Here is a 16,003-nt window from a genome sequence, read left to right on the forward strand (position 1 = left end):
GAGAGCTCAGTCAGTTGCTGAAGATGTCAGCTGGATTGGTAATGAAATGTTTGCAAGAAAAATGCCAAGCTGGGCAATAATTGAATGAATGACCAGATAATCAAAGTCCTTCCCATGAGCTTCCAGCCTTCTCTTAACAGAGTTGAGCAGATGGAAATACATTTTTATTTAGCAGACACTTTTATCTAAAGCAGCTTCCAATGAACTCTCTGTAGTGTTATCAGCCCACACAATGCACCAAAGTGACTTACACTGGGTCACTCATCCATACAGCTGTGGAACACACACACAACAGGTGAACGTGACCAGCATGTCTTTGGAGCGTGGGAGGAAACCAGAGCACCCCCACACATACACATGGAGAACATGCAAACTCCACACACACTGAGCAGGAATCAAACCCATGTCCTCTCGTACCACCCAGACACTGAGGCAGCAGCGCTACTCACTGTGCCGCCATGCCACATCTTACAATGATCTACATAACAGATGATGTGGTTTAAAATGTGGAGCTCTTTGGCAATCAGGACAGATGTGGGCTTCACAGATGTGTTCTGAGACCCCTTTTGAGTGCTGAATGGGATTCAGCAGTCCATCCAACTGTCCATACTTACAAGAAATTGTGCAAAAGCAGTAAATCAAAATCAGATACGAAGACATGGCCTGAGCAAAGATGAGAACATAAATACACTTTTTTTAAATTATTACCAAACAAGCACAGGAGGAAATATAGTAAGACACAGGTCAGACAGATTTAAAATAAATTGGGTTTATCAGAGCATTTAAGTGTGAGCTGGCCATTCGGTCACCTCAAGGTGAATACTAGTGGTTTCAGACAAGTAAAGCTCTGTAGTGGAGAGCAGCGCTGATGAGCAATCTCAGACAGGCCTGTGGAAGAGGTGCAGCACCTTAGTGGGAGGGAATGTGGGAGGGGCCACCTGAGCACTTCACCTTTAAAGCCCACCTGGAGACATTCCTGAGAGCACAGCTGTCCTATCAGGTTTTATGGGGTGCAGTTTGAAGGCTGATACTCATCTTGCAATGGCTGACTACGAAAAAGTGGATGATGAAACGTTGCAAAGCCTTAAGGATGTGGCAAACAAACTGCGGATCCATTCCATCAGAGCCACGTGTGCCTCCGGCTCGGGGTAAAGGCCTAGTCATGATGACCTGATCTTTAAGCCTGTGACTTTAATTATGAACATGTGCTGTATGTTGTATCTCTTGCTCAGTAGTGAATTGAGCAGGACACCAGCATTAAAACTATGTAGGTGCTATTTTAGCTCTAGCAGAGCTAGACTCATAACTTCCTCTTTAATGCTCCTGTTCATTTTTTTTTTTTTTTTTTTTTTTTTTTTTCCTTGCTGATCTGAGGGGAAAGCAGAAGATGATGCTTCAATTTGGTGGCTTTCAATGCACCTATGATCACAAGGACCTGGGGAAATGCAGATTGCTGTTGTGGAGACTCTTGCCTGTGGTGTGACAATGTTCTCAGTTTATGGGTTTCATCTCCCTGTGCCAGTGTGTGGAATTACAGTGCTGCTTTCTTGGTCACTGCTTGCTTGACCAGGACCCTCCTATTTGCAGCTGGAATGGCTCTCTGGGGCATTTTAGTTCTAATATAAACAAGAGGATCCCTTTTTTGTCACTAATGACAAAAGAAATTAAAAATGTATTTCCTGAAAATGACCTCTTGTCCTACTGACCCCAAAGTTAATGGGTTAAGATAATATGTAAACTGCTTTTTCTCTCCCCTGTTGAACTTACAGTATATTGTTTGTAATTCAGCTAAGATCTTGACACCATCCCTTAATCATTCTTGGTAGCTGCTTTATATTCTGCATCATTGGGGGTTTTTTCATGTAGTAATGAGGGATGTATGCAGATAGGGAACAGGACCTCAGCACAGATGTGTTCTTATGGCTCCTGGTCAGGTACACCTGTCTTGGCAGGTTTTTCTGTTGTTGCTAATTTTCTCTTAAAGGTGTGAGAAATTTGTTGCCCTAAAGACCAACGATCTCATAGATTTGAGTGTTCATGTCTTTTCCCTTGACACAACAATGTGTATTGACAGTGAATGACTTGGAAGTTACTATTGTCATAAAAGATGACTTGGCTTAATTATGCCAGTTTAATCTAATGACTTAAGGGGCTTCCCTGACTCAGGGCAGGATTTGGTGTAATGGTGACTTGTGAAACTGCCTTACTACCTTGAGTAGTTAAGCCCTCGGTTGGAACAAAACCACCAGCCACAAGGCTAGATACCTGTGGTCTTAAGCTGCCCTGAGGGTCCCAACAGGCAGCACATCCAGAATAAAGTGTTGTCTTCTCCTCCAGACACCCCACATCATGCTGCAGTGCTGCGGAGATCATGTCTGTGCTCTTCTTCCACACAATGCGATACAAGGCCCAGGACCCTCGCAATGCCAGCAATGATCGCTTTGTCATGTCTAAGGTGGGTCCTCTAGACACAACCTGTCAGATCCTCCATTGTTTGGTCAGTACTTAAGTGGCTTTTCAAACTGTTTATGAACACCTGGTGATAATTATGTTGGAGAAATACCAGGGCATGAAGATGTTGCTAGAGGGATCATGTTTATGGCTTGTTTCTCAATTGCATCCTCAATAATGCTGAGGAAAAGTTTCATACATCCCTTAAACTTTTGACAGCAGTGGTTCTAAATCATAATCTTATTTGCCAATCACAGGGACATGCTGCACCCATCCTGTATGCAGCCTGGGCAGAGGCTGGTTTTGTGGAGGAGTCTAGGCTTCTGGACTTCCGCAAGGTTGACTGTGAGCTAGAGGGCCACCCAACTCCAGTGAGTAGCATCTGATGCTAGTCTTGCACACTAGCCAGATTTCATTCACATGATAACCTTTCATTCCCATTCTTGGATGTGCCTTTCTCTCTCTGGTCTTCCAGAAAGCAGAGTTTGTGGATGTTGCAACAGGCTCATTGGGTCAAGGTCTTGGTGCTGCATGTGGCATGGCCTACACTGGGAAGTACTTTGACAAATCTAGGTACTGCAGCTATAAGCAACTGCCTTGATTATGGCTTATTGTAGGAAAGTCTTCAGTTCCTTTATCCTGTTTATAGAAGTACCTTCTGACTTGTACTGCCAGTGCACACATGAATACATGTTTAACCCCAAGGGTATTTTGGGTATGTACTTACTCACTGCAGTGGTAGGTGAGGTAAAAGCTTACATGGCTTAGTGCCATGCTACTGGGCTGCAGTCCAACTTAAGAGCAATGACCAGCATCCTCAATGTATGAGGTGTAACTATCCATGTTGCTCCCTTTACCCTCTTAGCTACCGTGTCTACTGCCTGCTGGGGGACGGCGAGTGTTCCGAGGGGGCAGTGTGGGAGGCAATGGCCTTTGCCTCCTATTACAATCTAGACAACCTTGTGGCTATCCTGGATGTGAACCGTCTGGGCCAGAGTGGGGCTACTCCACTGCAGCATGACACCGAGACCTACCAGAAACGCTGCCAGGCCTTTGGGTTAGTGTGTTGCATAATGTTACTCTGCAACATCTTAAATGGGCAACCTCAGGAAGTCTTAATTTACTCTTGCTACCAACTTTTTTTTAAAAAAAAAATTTCAATTTGTAATGGAAATGAGCAGGAAGCTACGTCATAAATAACTTGTTGCACAAATTACACAAGCATTGCCTTTAAGGTGGCAGTACACACCCTCCTGTTTGACACAGGCCTAATGTATTCCATTATACTGATGTATCAGCTATACAGTTGCTACATTCTTGCATCGACACCTAGTACTGTCCTCAAAAGCAACATTCCTTTGTGGGGAAATGGGTGGGTACCAAGAGTGTATTGTCCAAAGAAATATTTGGATGCATGAGTATAGTCATCTTGTCTACTGGTTCGTGTAGCAAAATGTGACATCACGCAAGTCACTGCATAAAGGTTTTGGTTAAAAACATTCCCTATATGGAAAACATTTCTTAGGGAAATGGTGACTTAAGACCCTTTCTAAATGGTTAGACTTGATTCTGTTTCCCCAGATGGAACACATCCATTGTGGATGGACATGATGTGGAAGAGCTGTGCAGGGCCCTGTGGCAGGCTGAACAAACAAAGGGCTTACCCACTGCAATCATTGCAAGGACCTTCAAGGGCAAAGGACTTGCAGGTGGGGAACTAGGTCACAAATTCCTCTTGTAAGGGGGGGTGGTCATAATCCCAAAATGATACACTAAATGGGAGCAACTTTTAACTCTAAATTTCAGATCTATACTTGACATGTCATCTTTGTCCACCTCAACTACAGCTGAGGTCCTTTAACTTAAGTTGCCTTATTTGAACCACATAAGGCAATGATCCAGAACTGCTGTTACCTGCAGCTCTATAGCTTCTGTTCCAAGTTGCTCAGCATGTATTAGACAAACTGGACTTCACCTTCTGGTTCTGTCATCTCAGGAATTGAGAATGAGGATAACTGGCATGGCAAGCCCATTCCAGATGACTGTGCGGAGTCCTTGTTGTCTGAGCTCCAAGGACTAATTGGCTCCAGCAAGCCCCTTTGCCCCAAGCTCCCCATAGAAGATATGGTTTCTGTGGACCTTTCTCCTATTAGCTTGCCTTCCCTACCTGCCTATAAATTGGGTGATAAGGTGAGTCAATTTACTGTGCTGTAATGTAGGACATAAGGTCCACTAGCTGGCAACATGGTTCTGTAACTGAAACCAGGAACCTTTAGACAATCTCATGCCTGCTATACCCTTGGTCAAGGTTCCTATCCAGAAAGGGTACAGTAAGAATACTGTATTGTATAAAATCTCTAGAATGGGTTACTGTCCAGGCAATCTGTCAGTGTAACAGGTACTTTCCACTGACAGTATGATGGACCACATTTCCACATAGTGAGTCTAGCACTTTCTGGTCCATATTGCCTTTGACCTCTTAGGTAAATTTTGTTACCATTTATACAATCATACTTCTCCCTGCAGGTGGCCACAAGGCGTGCTTATGGGTTTGCTCTCGTCAAGCTGGGAGATGCATGTCAGAGAGTGGTGGCATTAGATGGTGACACCAAAAATTCAACTTTTTCTGAGATCTTCAGGAAGTTCCATCCAGAACGCTATATTGAATGCTTTATTGCTGAACAGAATATGGTGAGTCTCCTTCATAGAAGGAATGTGCAGCAGTAAATCAGACCAGTGCATAGGAGAAGCAAAGTCATGCTAGAATACTTCCAAAAACCTATCCTATGTGAAAGCACCAGGATTAAGCTTCTTGCCAAGTGTTGGTTGCACAAAGTAACCTGGTTGAGACTGCTGGTACTCCAGTAAAGGTATTGATCTTGCTCAAGCAAAATCTTCCAAAGCAACATACAGGATTCACATAAGCATAGCCTGTTCAAAAACTTGAAGTAAGATCCTGCTTGCCATTTGTCTAAATCAAGGTCATTCTATAGGTCAGCCTAAAAACACAATACTCCAGATGAGTAAATCTCCACCCTAGATGGGATGCTCATTCATGCGCTAAACTGTTGCCATTTAATCCAAATGTCAGTCTTTGGACTGAGGAAACTCCCACAAATGCAAAGAACATGTAAATGCCGATCTACTGTGCAACCATGGTGTCAGACATGGTCCAGTGAGCATTGTGCTGAATCTGTTGGAAGAGCCTTCTGCAAAGTATTGAAAAAACACAACATTGTGTAATGTAGCAAATATTTGCTACACCCTCATTTGTGAAATTAAGGCTTTATTTACTCTTGTGTAAGGGTATTAATGTTAAAGCTCCAGCTTGTGTGGGGAAATGAGTCTATACTAGACTATTCCCTGTTACCCCTAACAGTCACTTCCTATACAGATTTGGTTCTCACTTTCCATCTTAAAGAACAAATGTGATTTGAGGCACAGGTTTGGTTTGTGTGAGAAATTACAATCCTGTTACACTAGCCTTGATTAAGGGCTTAGCCCTAAACAATATAATAAATTACCTAGCTGTATATTTGGGTAAATTCCAAAGCATCTTAGTTTCTTTGGAGAAAATCAGCTAAATGAAAATGTAGTTTCCGTGAACTCTAATGTATAAATCACCATGGGAAGCCTATATATTTAACACCTGAAGTTGCTTTCCACTCTTTCAGGTTAGTGTGGCTGTTGGTTGTGCTACCAGGGATCGCTGTGTGCCATTTGTCAGCACCTTCGGTGCCTTCTTGAGTCGAGCCTATGACCAGCTGCGCATGGCAGCAATCTCCCAGTCAAATATCAACTTGGTTGGCTCCCACTGTGGTGTTTCAGTTGGTAAGAAACTGAAAATGCATGACTGGATTAATGGCCACAAATATAACTTGACATATGAGCAGATTCTAGTGCCTTGCAGTAATGTGTATTGGGTAAACTGGTCTCATGTGCTTGTCCTATTGTGGCCTGCACTGCTATCAAAGCTGTGGCTTGCCAAAACACCCTATGGCTCCATACTCTACAACCCTGAAAGCGGTTAACAGCCGATTCCTTAACTTGGCTCGCTCCTCAGGTGAGGATGGCCCTTCCCAAATGGCTCTTGAAGACCTTGCCATGTTCAGAGCCATCCCCACCTGCACAATCTTCTACCCCTGTGATGCAGTCTCCACAGAAAGAGCTGTAGAGCTGGCTGCTAACACAAAGGTGAGCCCTTAAGTGTTATTTTGGGGGGGGGGGACTTGGATGTCACCTTTCCTATAGTCTTCCCTTTTTGTGCAATATTGTGTTCTAGGGAATCTGCTTCATTAGGACCACTCGACCAGACACCACTGTAATCTATCCAGCAGAGGAAAAATTTGAAGTGGGATGTGCCAAGGTGAGATCAGAAAAGCAGGATTAAAACTAGTATTTGAGGTATAAGGTAACTGTTTCTGTAGATCAACCCTTAGCTCTGAGCAGTTGTATAAACCAGACTTCCTGTATAGGTGGTGCAGCAATCAGAAAATGACAAGGTAACAGTCATTGGGGCAGGTGTGACTCTGCATGAAGCTCTTGCAGCTGCAGAAGAGCTTGCCATTGAAGGTGAAGAGCAAAATTGTATCCAGTGACATATTTAATCCATTTTTGATAAAATGCTAAATGAGGCCCATTAAAGTTCTAACAGTATACTTTTTCACCAGGTGTGAATATCAGGGTGATTGACCCATTTACCATTAAGCCTCTGGATAATGCCACCATTGTGTCTAGTGCTCAGGCCACAGGTGGTAGGATTATAGTTGTGGAGGACCACTATAAAGAAGGTAAGAGCTTCAGAAGTCTTTCATGTAGTGACCACACAGCTGTATTGTTCCCTTGACTGTGGCTATTCTCTCAGGAGGACTGGGCGAAGCTGTATGCTCCATACTGACCAAGGAATGCGGCATTGTGGTGAAGACGTTGGCAATAACAACGGTTCCCCGGAGTGGGAAGCCTCAGGAGCTGCTTGACCTGTACGGCATTAGCGCCAAGGCCATTGTGAGGGCTGTCAAAGATGTGATTGCCACCTAAAGAAGGAAATCCCACCCTGTTAAGTCCAATGCCAGTTAGTCCTCCAACAAAGATGTAGTAATGGGTGTCTTCAGGTTCAGCAAACTAGGTCTGAATAAGGGAGGAAAAACTCAGCTGTGACATGGCTTTCTCACCTAGTGAGTCATGTTTCAGCCTATTGTATATTCAGACTTCCTCCTGTATCAAATTGCTTTTCTTTACTAATTCCACTACTTACTGCTTGAATGACTTTTTGTGAAATGTAAATGTTACAGCTTCACTGGGAAATGCACTCATGGTTCCTCTGACCTTAATGTTTTGAAAGCTACATCTTAATATGAAACCAGCAGCTGGTATTGTGTGCCTTCAGGATGCAGAAGCAGCTTTAAGGGTCTGAGTGTAAACTCATTCTGCTTGTGTTCCTTATCTGTTTGCACTCCTGAGATGACTATGCAAGAATAAATTATTTGCAGCATATGCAGTTGGTCTTGTTTCATTATAGTAGTGAGTAGAACAGATTTATGGGACTTTTCTCAAATTTTTCTTTGGAGAAACACAAACTCTGTCCAAACAGAAGTGTTAACTTACACCTGAAATCTAGTTTTAAAGCAGTTTTTGTCATTCCCCTCCCCAAGCACATTACACAGGTGTACAGAAAGGTATACTAGGAATCCATACTCCACTATGGAAAAAGCAGCTCTTTATTGAAAATGACACCCACCACCCCCCCCCCCCATATTTCCTTTTGCAGGGGTTCTAATTCCAGTTTGGAATATACTGATTTAGTTGGTGTTTTGAAAGGAGACTTTTTTTATTTATTTTTTTTTTTTTTTTGTATTAAAGGGTAGGCTCAGAAGTATTCAACATGAGCTCAGTGTGCTATTGTTTCATTGTGCAAATAATTTAGATAAAACAGCTGTTACACTAAACTGTCCCACCTCGCTGTAGGGTACTCGGGTTTAAGATGTGTTGGTTTTGGGTCAGTCTTTTCCAGGCCCTTGAATGTTGTACTCAATCCAGTTAATACTATTCAACTCCCTTCATGAATTCCAAGAACTCTGCAAAAAAAAAAAAAGCACAATAAGCTGAAATTTTTTTTTTTTTTTCCCTCCCCCCTTTCTGGTCATGGTCAACTTTCATGAACTCTATTCTCTTGCTACAGCTGGATTGCTCTCAGCTTAATTGCCTATAATGGCTTTGTGCATATGTCACAGGTAACATTTGTTCCCCTGTCTAAGGATTCTTCAGTGAAAGGAAATGGTTCAGTTCAACACAATTTTAGATGACTTCTCTATTTGCAAAGGTTCAGGGATTTCTTTACTCTACCATACTTGCAAACTCTGAGGTTTGCAGCTGTAATGTGAGTACCCACTCAATGTTTTCTGATGCACAACTTCATAGAAGGATTCTCCTTACCATCATAATCAATCTTCCCATCGTTGTTCTTGTCACCATCCTTCATGAGCTCTTCAATGTCATCCTCAGTGATGACTTCCCCAGTTGACTCCAGCATGTTTTTCAACTCCTCTAGGTCAATGTAACCATCTCCATTTCTGATGAGAAATTTTCACTGTTAAACTGGGCAGGATGTACAGCTGTGATCCAATCTGCACAGTATGTTTTAGTGTGGCTTGTCTTGACTATTCAAGATGGCCCTTCCTTGTTGATTCCGTAAGGGAGCCTTACTTGTCGAACATGCGGAAAAGTTCTGCCAGCTCTTCCTCTGACTTTCCTTTGCTTTCCTCCTTCATGCAACGTACCATCATCACCAGGAATTCATCAAAGTCTACCGTACCACTTCCTGTAGGAATGGACACATTACTTTGACGTGTATAATCATTACAAGTGGTTTTCACTTAAGACTGATTAGACTAGGACGGCTGAAGCTTGGTGCCTAGTCTATTGTGTTTAGTTGCTGACATACCATCTTCATCCACCTCATCAATCATCTCCTGCAGCTCCTCTGGAGTAGGATTCTGTCCCAGCATGCGCATCACCTTCCCCAGCTCCTTGGTACTGATGCAGCCATCCTCTGCATCCTGCACAAAGATGTCAAAGGCAGCCTTGAACTCTGGAAAGAGTAGGGACAGGAGGAAGTGAGTGTTGGTCACTGAAGTACCCATAAGAGTAAAAGTGGGAGGAGTTGTAATGATAAATGTCAGCATTCACTCACCATTTTTCTGTTCTTCTGTTAAGTTCTCAACCTGTTGGAAAAAGGAGGCATCAGCATCACTGTACTTATGTATTTTTGGTATGTCTTTATAAGGGCAGAATTGTCATGGTTACCAACAGCAGAAAATTTTCATGGCTGATCTCATAAGCATTTTCTTTTCCTCCCAATAATAATATAGCACTGTTTCTTTAACTTCGAGACTGATTCTATTCTTTGGGATCTTATCAAGAATGGCATGTGTGTGTCTGTCTCTATCAGGGTGTGAAATGCATCTCTGTTTTCACTGAGTTGTGTGATGCTTTGGAAATGATTTTTAAATATTTATCACAAGAGAAGACTGGGGAGCTTTAACTGTAGTTGAGTTCAGTACTAGTACCTGGGGAAACCTCAGGTAACCATGCTCACATATTACTACTAAACACTCATGATGGAACCTGAGCAATAACTGCACCATTCTCAAAGCAGCACAAGTTGGAGACCTTAGAGGAAGGCATTTCTAATAATAAATTAGAGCTGTACCTCTGGCCCTTTTGTCTTCCCTGGAACTCGGTTTAACACTCGGCATCAAGTTGTTTGCACTGTCTGCGGGAGGTGTAACGTTTCCCTCTGCTATTCTTGTCATGGGGTTAAGGGGATGGAACAAACAGCTGCTTTTTTCCTTCAGCCTCCTCGCCATCCTCCGTTAACCCTTTTCTATTGTTAGCAGGAGAGGCGAAGGCATATAGTCTTCGAGCACTGTCCTTTGGTGGGACGATGAATGCGGCTCATGTTCTGTGTACTTTTACAACAATAATGAGCATGACAGTATTATTTCAGCTGTGCTTTGCAGTTGCAGGACTCTAGGGGTAATCTTGAACAATAACCCTGTTTAACCGATACAGTACCAAATCATCGTAAAACAGCATCATAACTAAGGCTTTTTAATCTTTGAGGTGGTTCTAAAAGTCTCAAATTATCACCGGCTTGATAATTCAGTATTTGAATGGTTCCCATTGCAATCGAAACTGATCAGGTATAACCTGGTAAAAATCTGTAGAACTTAACGTAGAGAAGAGAAAAATGGTGGCCTTTAGAGCTTCATTCTACTTTTAAAATTTGTTCATTCAAGTTATGTGTGGCTCTCTGAAGCTCTCTCTAGTAACTGTAACAATACTGTCTGGCCTTAGGTATTTGGCATGTATGTGGTATGTAAGTGCATGTCAAATTTCCTTATTTTAAGATTAGTGAAGTAGCTTCAGTTTGAAAAAGTTGAAATGCATAAATCCCCCCCCAAAAAAAAAAATATTCCTTATGTTAGGTGATATGAGCCCTACCAGGTTTAAATGCTGAAGGATCCATTCATACCTAGCTAACACACTTTTTAAAATTGTACCTTGTAATTTACCTCTATGTAAAAAATAATGCAGTTCAAGCAATAGCAAAAAGGCTGTTGCCTTCACCACAACCACTAAAAATGTTTATATCTATAAAATTACAGTAGTTAATCTAGGAGTTGTATTACATTGGGAGAAACTTATCAATGAACACAGTGAATGGTACTTCATGATATTCACAAGTTAGTTCACTTGCTTTCTGTCCCTTTTTCAAGCCTTCCATTGTCCTCCAACCCTACAAACTCAACTCTTCCACAGCTTTAATTTCTATGGTTCTTCACTGTAGCCCTTCATTATTTTCAGAATAAGACATCACCTTGCTGTGTACATTTCAAGAACACTGCCTTGCTGGATAAATAATTTTTTGCAAAATACTAACTACAGAGGGTGGCGTAGTGGGTTCAACCGGTGCCCGCTGTGTGGTGGGTCTGGGGTTTGAGCCCCACTTGGGTTGCCTTGTGATGGACTGCCGTCCCCTCCGCCTTTGGCCTTGCACCCTGTGTTGCTGGGTTAGGCTCCGGTTTGCTGCGACCCCGTTTGGGACAAGCGGTTGAAGGACGATGGATGGATTAACTACAGACTACCATTACAAAGGAGTGTGTGTATATACACACATCTATAGATATATGCACATAGACCTTCTATCCAAACCCCGAGTACATATGAGTCTATCTACCGTGCCATTTTTACTCACCGCTGCTTTGTATACATCATCCATGGTTGCTGGCCTAGCTCCTGTTCATTCAGCCACTGGTTACGCTCACTCACCCTTCTGCCACTGCAGATGCAGGACAAAGACCTCAGGCCCCACCTACCCTCAGCTTTATTGTTGGAATGCTAGTGTTAAAAAAAAATACTGTGCCACTCCCATACTGTCCTCACACAGAGTGCTAAATTTAGCTGAAGGACTGAGACAAGAAGACAAAAGGAGATGGACTGAGTTTGACCTATATGTTGGAGTGGGTGGAGATTACTGGTGAAGGGTCCAGTGTCCTCAGGCTTATTGTAGCACCATAAATAGGGTAATTAAGCTTGGAATTATCTCAAACACATGTACTGTACAGAAACAATAGGACTTATCTGTAAATCTGATACTTTTGCCTGCATCATCACTGGAAATATAATTTATGTTTATTTTGGGCAAATTCTGCCTTTAACTGTGGACACATCTTGTATAATGGATTGGGATTGGTTAACTATTTTCTCAGTGTGCAGAAGTCTGGTTACTAATAACTAGGGATGTAAGGTATTGTTCAATATTTTCATATTATTGACTGGCAAAAATACTGGTTAGAAAGACTGAAAGAAATTGGGGAAAAAAGACTGAACGGACTGAACTAGTACCCAAAAATGAATCGCCTTAGATTGTTAAAGGCCTTGTTTGACCATCATCAGACTGGTATGAAAAACACTATTGAGTTCACATGCTTTTTCATGCTCAAATGCCTGGAAATTTAGCCTAATTTGGTACTTGCGCTAATGTAAAGTGGAAAAACCAAGTTTCAAATGGGAACGTGATTTAGGGAGAGCCATCAGTTACTTGTCGTTACAAATCAGTCCTGGTAATTGACACTTTGTTTTTTAAATGACTGTATTTGCACACACACATTCTAGTGCTCTGAAAAAACCACATAGCCAAGAGGTTACAAGATTCTTTCACAGTAAGGTGAGAACCTTCTGCAAAGCCAATGCGAAATCACCCTAACGGTGCACTTTTGTCTCCCAATCGAGAAGAAGCCAGAATTCGTGAGACATTCAGTACATTAGAAAAGTTAACCTTCACTGTTAATGATCACTACGAAATGTACTTTTAATCTTGTTGGAGCTTCCTAACATCTTGCTTGAGCAGATGACTGAGGAACTCCATTTCTGATAGCTGGGGCTATGACAAGGGTAGCTCGGTGGGTGGGATGGGGAATGTAGTCATGATGATGGAGATGGTTATTTCAGGGCTGTTGTGTCCTTGACACCCCATGGAGGCAATGCCTGTAGGGAACCTCAGCTGCTGGGGAGAACAAGAGAAGTGGGGGGGGGAAACTGAATCTGTGGATCACACTCATGCTCTCCTCCTGACACACAGAGAACTAGACAGGGACCACCTGCCATTGTCTGGTAGCCTCAAAGGTCACAGGTCATCTCTGCTAAGCAGACCCCTATCTAGATTTAGAAACAGTCAAATGGGATTTAATTTCACCAAACAGCTTTGGTTGACAATAAGAAGTGACAGGCGTTTGTCTCAGATATTACAGATCGTTGTTATATGTTAGAAATATGTCTTTTATTGTAATATAAGCTCTGAAATGAACGCTCATCTGTGTATGTGTTTTTCAAACACTGTGTTGCAGAGTATTTTTGGAATACATCTTTCTAGCAAGACGTATTGTCCACCAAAATGTGAACAAAGATAAAACAGTGAATTTGTTGCTTGTTAAACTTTTGGACAGCCCAAGACTAGAGATTTTGAGTATTAACTAGTTTACCCTCCATCCCAACCCACAAAACAAAGTACAGTAGTTGCACTATTAATACTCAATTTAGTTTGGGTGAACTTCTGTTCTTCTATTATCAGTTGGTTTGTTAGTTTCCAGGATAATGAGACTTAACACTAGACTAGAGGATCTGGGCTCTAGATGTTTCTGTTTAAAATAGTGCCCTCAGTACGCAAACATTTTCTCTCAGTAGTGTTTTACATATAACATGTTTAATGGTAAACTGTAAACACACTGGCATGGCTGTGTTCATATTGTAAAATATGTTTTCCATTGCCCTCTGTCCCATTTTTTACAATGTGTCAGCAAGTCAAAATTCGTTTATTTAATAATACAGATTTTATCTTATTTGAATAAATATGCAGATACGAAAGGAACAAAGTAAATACCGGGGAATGTTCATAACATCACTGGAACTTGGACCCAATACATTGATAAGAACGCATGTACTCGGGTCTTATCAGAAAGCCACCAGTGGGAGAGCTATGCTACATTTACCTTAAACATACTGTAATTCAGAATTCAAGCTATTTACCCCAGAAGGAATTATTCATTTAAATGCACTGTTGGAAGAAACAGTATTTCTAAAATGAAATAGCCTCAAATACAGTAAGAACCACAGCTAAAATAATAAATAGTAATAATTTACATGATAAGCTACGTGAAACATATTATTGCCCCGGCCTTATTTTCCATTGCTTTCTTTTGTCTCCCTGTGTGTATTTTGAACTGAGATTCTAATTTCCGGGATTCCTGCAGTTTTCTGAAGCAGCCAGTTGACTGGCAATCCAGTCATGACACCTAGCAACATTTACAGTGGCGCTGTTGAATATGTTCACCCTTAAGCCTGACCGATTATGGAGGCTTCTCCTCCTGTGTTCTCTAACCGAAACTCCATGACTCTGTTTGGATTGAGTATGTATTCATTAAAATATATTACTTCCCGCAAGGACAGTACTTGTTTGGAGCACAAGCCCAGTGTGCTGACAAATTCACAGGTCACGCATATGCCGGTTTTCACCAAGATGCTTATGGTCAAGGAAGCTTTCCCAAAGTAAATTTTGAAGGTCTCCACACTGAAATTATAGACACAACATAATTTTGCTGAAAAAGGAATATGAAAGCAGGGAGACTGGATAAAAGGTCAGCAGAGGTGGTAGGATTTATGGAAAATGCAGAAAGAGAGTAAAAGACAAAAAATGGGAGAATTTGTTGCGAACAGTCCCTCATTCATACCTGAATTCCTACCTGAAATCATTTCAGATGTTTATTTGGATAATTCATTCAAGGTTCACTTTCTGCCAAATCCCATTTTCATAATAAAGAGGGTAAAACTACAACTACTTATTTAAACTGAAATGCGGGTGAAGCCATTCCATGTAAAATAACAGTAGCAGCAATGTGGAGTGGAACAAGCAGCAAATATTGACCGTTTCTCTCCATTTAGCCTCACAGGTTGAGATTACTTTTCTTTAGGCCTTTCAATGGAAGTATTTAGATGTGTGAACTATTTAGTTTTTTTCCTGTTTGAATGCTTCTGGATATTCTCAAGGATTTGCTCCCAAACTACCAGAAGAGGGGGGAGGCTTCAGTAAAAATTTACTGCAATTATTTATTTGACAGTGATGAAGTGGGCAGTGGGTAGGTTAGCATAGATAGGTAGGGTCAGCTGGTAGGATAGTGTAGGTAGGTATGGGCAACTAGGGTAGCGTAGCTAGGGGCAGCTCCTAGAGTAACATAAGTAGGGGCAGCTGGTAGGGTAGTATAGGTAGGTATGGGCAACTAGGGTAGCGTAGCTAGGGGCAGCTGGTAGGGTAACATAAGTAGGGGCAGCTGGTAGGGTAGTATAGGTAGGGCCAGCTGGTAGGGTAGTGTAGGTAGGTGGGGACAGCTGGTAGGGTAGCAGAGGTAGGGGCAGCTGCCACCACAGTGGTTCGAACTGCCGCCTTTCGATTTTAAGGCTGCGTGTTCAAATTTCACTTACTGCTGAAATATCTAAATTTCTCTAGTTAAATATTATTGAGCTGTGTAAAAGGGTCAACAGCTATAGGTAACTTAACAGTGTAAGTTACTATGGAGAAAAGCCTCAGCTAAATTGATGAATGTTGTGTCACTTTTAAAACTACATTTACATTTATTCATTTCACTGATGCTTTTGTCAAAAGCAGCTTGCAATGTTATGCTACTTACAATTATTTACCCATTTATACAGCTGGGTAGTTTTATTGGGGATATTTGGGGTTAGCACCTTGCTCAAGGGTACTACAGCTGGAGGTAGGATTCAAACCTGCAACGTTTTGTGTCCTAAGGCAGCAAGGTACTTACCTTAAATTGCTCCAGTAAAAATTACCCAGCTGCATAAATGGGTAAATAATTGTAAATTGCTTTACATTGTAATTTGCTTTGGAGAAAAGCATCAGATAAATATAAATAAGTCAGCTGCTGATGGGGAATACAGAGCCCAGCAGTTTCTCAGCAAAGTGTACACAAGCTCTTTTTCA

General features: G+C 41.8%; 2 protein-coding genes across 2 annotated transcripts; one reads left to right on the forward strand and one right to left on the reverse strand.

Annotated features, from left to right (window-relative positions):
* Nucleotides 1-998: 998 nt before the first annotated feature.
* On the forward strand, nucleotides 999-7,942 carry tktb (transketolase b). Its single transcript, XM_018725475.2, has 14 exons — nucleotides 999-1,148; nucleotides 2,338-2,455; nucleotides 2,709-2,822; nucleotides 2,927-3,024; nucleotides 3,317-3,508; nucleotides 4,033-4,160; nucleotides 4,448-4,641; nucleotides 4,978-5,142; nucleotides 6,126-6,282; nucleotides 6,515-6,645; nucleotides 6,734-6,817; nucleotides 6,927-7,023; nucleotides 7,122-7,241; nucleotides 7,316-7,942. Exons 1-14 carry the CDS (start codon nucleotides 1,006-1,008, stop codon nucleotides 7,486-7,488), a joined length of 1,914 nt encoding a protein of 637 aa, XP_018580991.1. The 5' UTR covers nucleotides 999-1,005; the 3' UTR covers nucleotides 7,489-7,942.
* Nucleotides 7,943-8,445: 503 nt separating this feature from the next.
* On the reverse strand, nucleotides 8,446-11,731 carry tnnc1b (troponin C type 1b (slow)). Its single transcript, XM_018725501.2, has 6 exons — nucleotides 11,708-11,731; nucleotides 9,641-9,671; nucleotides 9,392-9,538; nucleotides 9,154-9,268; nucleotides 8,884-9,020; nucleotides 8,446-8,525 (listed from the first exon to the last, which is right to left on the reverse strand). Exons 1-6 carry the CDS (start codon nucleotides 11,729-11,731, stop codon nucleotides 8,494-8,496), a joined length of 486 nt encoding a protein of 161 aa, XP_018581017.1. The 3' UTR covers nucleotides 8,446-8,493.
* Between the last annotated feature and the right edge of the window lie 4,272 nt (nucleotides 11,732-16,003).

The sequence above is a fragment of the Scleropages formosus genome, chromosome 22, assembly GCF_900964775.1.
Source record: "Scleropages formosus chromosome 22, fSclFor1.1, whole genome shotgun sequence".
Classification (NCBI taxonomy): domain Eukaryota; kingdom Metazoa; phylum Chordata; class Actinopteri; order Osteoglossiformes; family Osteoglossidae; genus Scleropages; species Scleropages formosus.